Below are 7,974 nucleotides of genomic sequence, written 5' to 3'. Positions count from 1 at the left end.
CCTAGATTTTCAGTCCCCTTCACCTCATCCTTCCCAGCCTCTTTGCTCTCCAAATACCTCTCTCTTCCCAGCTTTTCCTGGTTCTCAACTGGCTTCTGTATCCCAGCACCCCCACCTCTGCTTCCAGTCTTCCCCCCAGCTCTGCTTTTCCCCACCTGGGGCCAGCAGTTTGCCTGGGGTGGGGGTGGGGGGGTGGATCGGCAGCTGACTTGCCCATTCGTAGTTGAGAGGAACCAATCCCCGTACCAAACTGGGTCACATCATTAGCTGCCAGGCAGACCGGTCCTCTTGTGCTCTGGGTGCCACCTGCAGGGGTTCCTCCAGCCTGCTGAGAGGAGGTGCCGGGGAGCAGGGGTGTCAGCAAGGCGCTGATATCACCAGCTGTACCGAAAATACCATCAAGGGAGGCAGTGAGACAGAGGGCAGAGTGTGAGGAGCACTTACTGAAGCGAGCATGAGAGGAGCTGTAGTGAGGACTGGGTCTTAACTTGGTGACTTGAAGCAAGGACGGAGTTAGAGGGACTGGGCTCTTTGACTTCCCTTGAAACTACCCCACCTGCCCCACCGTGGTCTGATCTCCATTCTGCAAAACTGGGGAGTTCACTAGGTAACTTCTGAGATCCCTCTGGATTAAAGAATCATAATTCTATCTTGACTACCAGGGGAGCCAACCACGGGGCCTGGCTCCTGGGGAGGGCCCCCGCTGTGTGAGGTTAGAGGAAAACTGGGACAAAAGCAGGCCTGGGTAGCTTGATCTGCCCGGTGTTTGGTCTCCTGGCCGGGCTAGCTCGAGTCCGTGTTTTCAGGCTTTAGGAGCTCTTGGGAATTCTCTCATGTAACATCCTCATTTTGCAGAGGAGGCTGAAGCTGTCAGAGGGGAGGTCACATGATGAGTCAAGGCAGAGCTCTGAAAATCCCAGACAGGAAAAAGCTAGCAAGACATAGTGGGAGACGGAGAGAAAAAAGACTGAACCAAGAAAAGATGAAAACAAGACAGAGGCAGGGCTGGGAAGGGAGTCGGGATAAGGGGCAGGAGAGAGACACTTGGTAGAAAGAAGGGAGGCACGGATTCTAGTGGTAGGGATGGGGCAGGGTCCTCAGGGAACACTGCATTTCAGACCTACTGTTGCACCTTGCAGACCGACTCTCCTTCACTTATCCTAGATGGTTAGGATTGGTTCTTTTGGTATAAATAATCTTTTACGCTTTAAAATTCTGAAATGAAACAAAAACAACCACATTACCGTCTGCTTTGGTTAAGTCCCTTTCAAAATCACGCTCCCTGGGGCTCCATCTGAGGGACCGCCTCTCCTCCTACGAGGGTGTGCTCTAATGCCCTGATACCACGGGCCAGGTGTAGGCATGCTGGAGAGGAGAAGCCGCCACCATGGTTGCACTTTCGCTGAAGATCAGCATCGGGAATGTGGTGAAGACGATGCAGTTTGAGCCGTCTACCATGGTATACGATGCCTGTCGCATCATTCGTGAGCGTATCCCAGAGGCCCTGGCTGGCCCTCGTGAGTCTGAGTTACCCCGGTGGCTAGGGTGGGAGTCTTCAGTCCCTTCTTGTTCCCAGGCTCTTGGCTTTAAGGGATGACCCCCTTGTCCCTCAAGGCTACTCATCCCTCAGGCCTATGCTCCGTGGTTCCCTCTCTCCCCTTTGGCCCACAGTCCCCGGGAAAACAGTTAAGGGGCAACAATGCAGCCATTCAGCCACACTGGGGTCCTCGTAGGTCTGAGGTGATCCATCTTCTCTTTTAGCCAGCGACTTTGGGCTGTTTCTGTCAGATGACGACCCCAAAAAAGGCATATGGCTGGAGGCTGGGAAAGCTTTGGATTATTATATGCTCCGAAATGGGGTGAGTATCACTTCATCAAGGACCATCAACAGCCTCTCCATCGACTTCCCCCACTCCACCTCCTATTTTCAGCACCCACTTCCATTGCCTCTGACCCGCTCCAGACTATCACAGGCAATCAAAGTATCCTGTTTTTGAATGAGCCACTGTAGTCTTACCTTGAGTAATCTACTTTCCTCCCCTCTGGCTATGGAAAAAGGAAGTAATACCTCTAGCTTAAAGTAGGCTCCTACATCCTATTCCCGGCCCAACAGGACACCATGGAATACAGGAAGAAGCAGAGGCCCCTGAAAATCCGTATGCTCGATGGAACTGTGAAGACTATCATGGTGGATGACTCTAAGACTGTCACTGACATGCTTATGACCATCTGTGCCCGCATCGGTAAGAGGTCCCGGTGGGGCTGAGGGCTCGGGGAAGGAGGCTCCACTCCACCAGAAAATGGGTGCGCTGCCTGGGATGCTACCAATCCCTCGCCCTCTCCCAGGCATCACCAACCATGATGAATACTCACTGGTTCGAGAGCTGATGGAAGAGAAAAAGGAGGAGGTGACAGGGACCTTACGAAAGGACAAGACACTGCTGCGAGATGAAAAGAAGATGGAGAAACTAAAGCAGAAGTTGCACACAGATGATGAGTGTGAGCAGAAATAAAAAAAAAAAGAGGGCACTGGAAAATGGGCAGGGGGACAGGGGGCAGCTGTTCATCCGTTAGTTACTGAATACCTGCTTCTCTCAGACACTGTTTTAAGACACAGGCTACATCAGTAATAAGGTTCTACACTCATGGAACTTATCCGTGAGAGAAGGTAGGAGATGAAGAACAAACAAACAGAAAGCTAGAGGCCAGGCAGCACAGGCGCCCTGGGGGCTGGGCATTGAGGGGACTCTCTGTGTCCCAGTGAACTGGCTGGACCATGGCCGCACACTGAGGGAACAGGGAGTGGAGGAGCACGAGACGCTTCTGCTGCGGAGGAAGTTCTTCTACTCCGATCAGAATGTGGACTCCCGGGACCCCGTGCAGCTGAACCTTCTTTATGTGCAGGTGTGGAGAGGATTCACCTGGGGGGAGGGAGGACTGGGGGGAGGAGCAGAAGCGCCACGAGGGTTATCCCTGCACCCACACACAACATTTACCTCCTTTTCTTGTGCTCTCCAGGCACGAGATGACATCCTCAATGGCTCCCACCCTGTCTCCTTCGACAAGGCCTGTGAGTTTGCTGGCTTCCAATGCCAGATCCAGTTTGGGCCCCACAATGAGCAGAAGCACAAGGCTGGCTTCCTCGAGTGAGTGACGCATATCCCACACCCTGTCAGGACCCAGGACTCCCTGCCATTGTGACCCCAACAGCCCTGCCCCCATCCCAGGCCTTCTCTCTCTATTTCCTCTTCTGAAGTACCAGGGTGTTTGACCCACACGGGTACCTGTTTCGCTGCCATCGACCATTTGTTTCCTCACTGGCCCCCTGTGGATCGTGAAGGTAGCCTAGAATCTTTGCCTCTGCCCCATACCTCCCAGGCAAGCATGTAGCTTTTTGAGATTCTCTGAAGAATTTTACTTAGTAGCCAGCAGGAAACAGTACATTTTTCCTCATAGGGAACATTAGACTTAGAAAGCTTCGCAGGCCTCATCCACTTAGAGTTCTCAGAGCGTAGAGAGTTCAGCACCGCTTGCTTAACTTCCTACATGCATGGTCATCCTTCTACCGAGCCCCTTCTGCTCTTGGTTCCCTGCAGTAGTGCTCTAGACCCTCTTTCCCTCGGGGACTGGGCCTGCAACTCAGGTTCCCTCGTCCCTTTCCCTGTAGGGAGAGACGCAGGCTGCACTCCCGAGCTAATGCTAAGCCACCTGGATTTCATAGACAATCCAGACTCTTTCCCTTGAGCTTCCTTCTCCCCAAAGATAACACTGTCCTAGACATTTCCTCACGTCCCTAGGCCCACAATCCATGGCCCACATACCCCCGATGCTGTCCACTACATGCTGACCCTCCCTTTTCTGGTGTAGCCTGAAGGACTTCCTGCCCAAGGAGTATGTGAAGCAGAAGGGAGAGCGTAAGATCTTCCAGGTGAATGGGGGCAGGGGAAAGTGTTTGGGATGCCCCGGGGGCTTTGCTGCTTAATCCTACTGACCGAATGGACCCCCCCCCCCCCGCCCCGGCCCCTTCCTTGTCTCCTCCCACCCCGCTTCCACCTGCCAAGCTGTTCTCCCACCTCTCCTGTGCCAAGAAAGCGGAAGACCTGGGCTTTTCATCTCAGCTCCATCACTGCATTTGCTGTGGAATTCAATTCAATATTCTTAGTTGTTTTTTCCTTTGCCTCTAACATGGGATGACAGTACCTGCCCTGGGTAGGATTGATAGGAGAATCAAATGAGATAGTATGCCTGAAGTTACTATGAAAAGCGTATCTTTGTACAAAAGTAAAGTGTTATCCCCACCTCTTGAACATTCAGCCCAAAAAGGCTTCTGTCTGACCTCTACTTTCTATCTGTTCATGTCTCCAGAACGTCTGCAAATTCTTTAACTACATTCCTTGAATTGTCGCTTCTGCATATCCTTGGTCAGCCCTCATCCCGTCACCCTCTCATTTCTCATACCCTGCACCCCTAACCTTTCCTGTGCCCCCTACGTACGCTCCCATCATAGTTAACGTCGCAATTCCTTGTCTGTGACACTATCCTCCCACATTTTGCTAAACATTTCCCCATTTCCTACCCAAGGCACACAAGAACTGTGGGCAGATGAGTGAGATCGAGGCCAAGGTGCGCTACGTGAAGCTAGCCCGGTCCCTCAAGACCTATGGCGTCTCCTTTTTTCTGGTTAAGGTGGGTTACAGCCCCTTCTCACTGTCCTCCCTATTTCCTCTCAAAGTCAGGCTCTGCCCTTGGTTACATTTCCCATCATCCCTTTGAGTCCCATTCTCTCTACCTTTCTCTGGCCTTGTAAAAATTTGCCCTGTTGTCAGCCCTCTGCCACCACTTCCTTCCGACTCTGCGTTCTCCCTAGTGGAGCTTGTCCTGGGTCCATCCATAGACACCCAGTTCAGCCCTCCCGCCCTCCTCAGCACCCCCTTGTGGTCTAGATCTGACCTGCTGCTCACTCACCTCTCGTTCAACCTCTGGCAGTAATACCAACAACAATCTCTGCCTCACAGGAAAAGATGAAAGGAAAGAACAAGCTGGTGCCCAGGCTTCTGGGCATCACTAAGGAGTGTGTGATGCGAGTGGACGAGAAGACCAAGGAGGTGATTCAGGAATGGAGCCTCACCAACATCAAACGCTGGGCTGCCTCTCCTAAGAGCTTCACCCTGGTGAGTCCGGGTGCCCAGGAGGGAAAGGGCTTTGGAATTTCCAGAGGGGGGCAGCTGAGAGGTCTCTCCCCTCCCTTGGGATAGTGCACTGAATGTGACTCCAAAAAAAAGGAGGACTTTACAGGACCCTGGAAGTCAGAGAGGAGGAGAAGCTTTCCTGGAGAGTGAGTTGTGCTTAAATGAGACAATCTTTACAGCCCACAGAACTAAACGATAGCCAGCAAGCTGAGCTCACAGGAGACTTGGGGAGAGGGAAGATGAAGGTGATAGAAAAAGAAGCCTTCCCTCTTTTAGCAGCAACTATACAATAGTTTTTCCCCTGGCTTTATACTTTGATATTAGGGATTAGAAAGTGATACCGCCTCAGTGAAGTGCCCTACTGAGGGGACAAGAATTTAATAAAGGCTATTTTTCCATTTTGGATACTAGTGCTAACCTTCCACTATGGTCATTTGATGATAAATGCTTGTGTCTTCACAGCTTATTATCAGGGTGAGAGAAAAGCAAAGGCCTGCATTGTGAAACTATGTAACATAGAGACTGCTCCTCAGAAATAAAATGTTGCCCTCCAGGGATGAAAGTAAAGAAATGGGAAATTACAGAAGGGCAGGCTTCTCTCTAGAGGGCTGTTGGCAGGGTAGACACCCTCACCAGCTCGGCCTCGGGGCTCCCGGCCTACCCTTTTCCATCCTGGGTAGATGCAGGCTCTCCCACCGAGCCTCCACCTTGTCACCCTAGGATTTCGGGGACTACCAAGATGGCTACTACTCAGTACAGACAACGGAAGGGGAGCAGATCGCACAGCTCATCGCCGGCTACATTGATATCATCCTTAAGAAGGTACCTGCCCCCCCTTCTCATCTTCCCTGACTGTCTACCCAAGCTGGTCCTTTAGAAATGGGGACCCAGGTTCTGGAAGAAGGCTGAGTAGGGAAAGAAGAGGCTGTTTTTTCCCTGCCTCTCTCTTCTTTAATTCTTATTCCTTTTTCCTTCTCACAGAAAAAAAGCAAGGATCACTTTGGGCTGGAAGGAGACGAGGAGTCTACTATGCTAGAGGACTCAGTGTCCCCCAAAAAGTACGAAGGTTTCTGGGCTGATCCCATCCCCTAGGGGCAGGGAAAGGCAGGGCCTGACTCCATCGACTCTTGAGGGGTGGGGGCTCCCTAAGATGGTTCCTTAACTGGTCACAGGCTATCACGCACCCCTCAGACCACAGGACCTGTAAAGGTAGTAGAGCGGGGTGGGAAGGGGGTGAGACCACATTCCCCACGTGTCCCTCTCTAGGTCGACAGTCCTGCAGCAGCAGTATAACCGAGTGGGGAAAGTGGAGCACGGCTCTGTGGCCCTGCCTGCCATCATGCGCTCCGGAGCGTCTGGTCCTGAGAACTTCCAGGTGGGCAGCATGCCGCCTGCCCAGCAACAGATCACCAGTGGCCAGATGCACCGAGGACACATGCCCCCTTTGGTAAGCGTGCTGCTGCCGACGCCACGGCGCCAGGCCTTTCCCCCCACATCAGCGGGGCCCAGCTGGCGTTAGGCAGTCTTTTCCCACGTCCTTATTTGTAGTCCTGTCCTAGCGCATCTGCTCTTGCCTCTAAGCACTCTCTGTTTCTCCTGCCCTTGTCTTGTAGACGTCAGCCCAGCAGGCACTCACTGGGACTATTAACTCCAGCATGCAGGCTGTGCAAGCCGCCCAGGCCACTCTGGATGACTTTGACACCCTGCCCCCTCTGGGCCAGGATGCGGTGAGTATGGGACGACGGAGCAGAGGCCAGCGGCGCTGAGGCTGGGAGTCCTAGGAACAGGATCGGGGTCAACCAAACCAGAGCAGGTCATGACATGAGCTTTGCCCCTCTCCCTCTCAGGCCTCTAAGGCCTGGCGTAAGAACAAGATGGATGAATCAAAGCACGAGATCCACTCCCAGGTAGATGCCATCACAGCCGGTACCGCCTCCGTGGTGAACCTGACAGCAGGTAGGCTGGAGGCCAAGTTCTATCTGTGTGTGGTGGGGGTGGGGGAGGAGGAGCACGTGCAAGCGCAAGTGTGACTGGCTCCGGGGTGGAGGGGATCGCCCCTCAACTTGGGGAAGAGACTGTGTCTTTCTCTCTCTCTTGGCACACGTTGGTGACTTAACACCTGTGACTGTGCCTCTCCAGCCTGTCACCTGGCCTACTCACCTCACACATGCTCCTCTTCCTCCTCCTCCCTCAGGGGACCCTGCGGAGACAGACTACACGGCAGTGGGCTGTGCAGTCACCACAATCTCCTCCAACCTGACGGAGATGTCCCGCGGCGTGAAGCTGCTGGCCGCACTGCTGGAAGACGAAGGGGGCAGTGGCCGGCCCCTGCTGCAGGCTGCGAAGGGCCTCGCGGGGGCGGTGTCGGAGCTGCTGCGCAGTGCCCAGCCCGCCAGCGCTGAGGTAAGGGGCTGCGGCTGGCGCTGGGGAGGAGACCCCAACGGACAAGGGGGCAGTCCAGGTTGCGGGATGGAAGTGTGGGACCTGTGGGCAGGGATTGGGCAGCTTCTGACTGGTGTCCACTCTCCACAGCCCCGTCAGAACCTGCTGCAAGCAGCTGGGAACGTGGGCCAGGCCAGTGGGGAGCTGTTGCAGCAAATTGGGGAAAGCGATACTGACCCCCACTTCCAGGTTAGTGACTTACCCAGCCTCTAGAACGGAAGCTTCTTGGAGGTAACTTCTCACCCTGAATCCAGCTCCTAGTCCCGTTACGACAAAGTGACTTCTCAGTGCCAACCTGAACGTCTGTTTGCAGGGAATGACACTGGGAACCTCCATTCCCCTT

At 53.7% G+C, this 7,974-nt stretch overlaps 1 protein-coding gene across 2 annotated transcripts in view; it reads left to right on the top strand.

Moving 5' to 3' along the window:
- Positions 1-7,974, top strand: part of TLN1 (talin 1) — a 31,759-nt gene that overhangs the window by 4,875 nt on the left and 18,910 nt on the right. For both annotated transcript variants that reach the window (XM_039218582.1, XM_039218583.1), the window contains exons 2-17: positions 1,355-1,517; positions 1,762-1,859; positions 2,114-2,243; positions 2,347-2,499; positions 2,762-2,904; positions 3,019-3,146; positions 3,868-3,928; positions 4,582-4,686; positions 5,016-5,171; positions 5,910-6,011; positions 6,171-6,247; positions 6,456-6,636; positions 6,803-6,916; positions 7,037-7,145; positions 7,384-7,592; positions 7,722-7,820. In XM_039218582.1, coding sequence (XP_039074513.1) covers positions 1,388-1,517; positions 1,762-1,859; positions 2,114-2,243; positions 2,347-2,499; positions 2,762-2,904; positions 3,019-3,146; positions 3,868-3,928; positions 4,582-4,686; positions 5,016-5,171; positions 5,910-6,011; positions 6,171-6,247; positions 6,456-6,636; positions 6,803-6,916; positions 7,037-7,145; positions 7,384-7,592; positions 7,722-7,820 — 1,995 coding nt within the window. In that variant the 5' untranslated portion in view covers positions 1,355-1,387. The remainder of the gene's footprint in view (positions 1-1,354; positions 1,518-1,761; positions 1,860-2,113; positions 2,244-2,346; positions 2,500-2,761; positions 2,905-3,018; positions 3,147-3,867; positions 3,929-4,581; positions 4,687-5,015; positions 5,172-5,909; positions 6,012-6,170; positions 6,248-6,455; positions 6,637-6,802; positions 6,917-7,036; positions 7,146-7,383; positions 7,593-7,721; positions 7,821-7,974) is intronic.

This window comes from Hyaena hyaena, unplaced genomic scaffold (genome assembly GCF_003009895.1).
Source record: "Hyaena hyaena isolate Hyena2069 unplaced genomic scaffold, ASM300989v1 scaffold_769, whole genome shotgun sequence".
NCBI classification, from domain to species: Eukaryota; Metazoa; Chordata; class Mammalia; order Carnivora; family Hyaenidae; genus Hyaena; species Hyaena hyaena.
The sequence above is the reverse complement of the archived record's forward strand: the minus strand, read 5'-3'. Positions and strand labels throughout refer to the sequence as shown.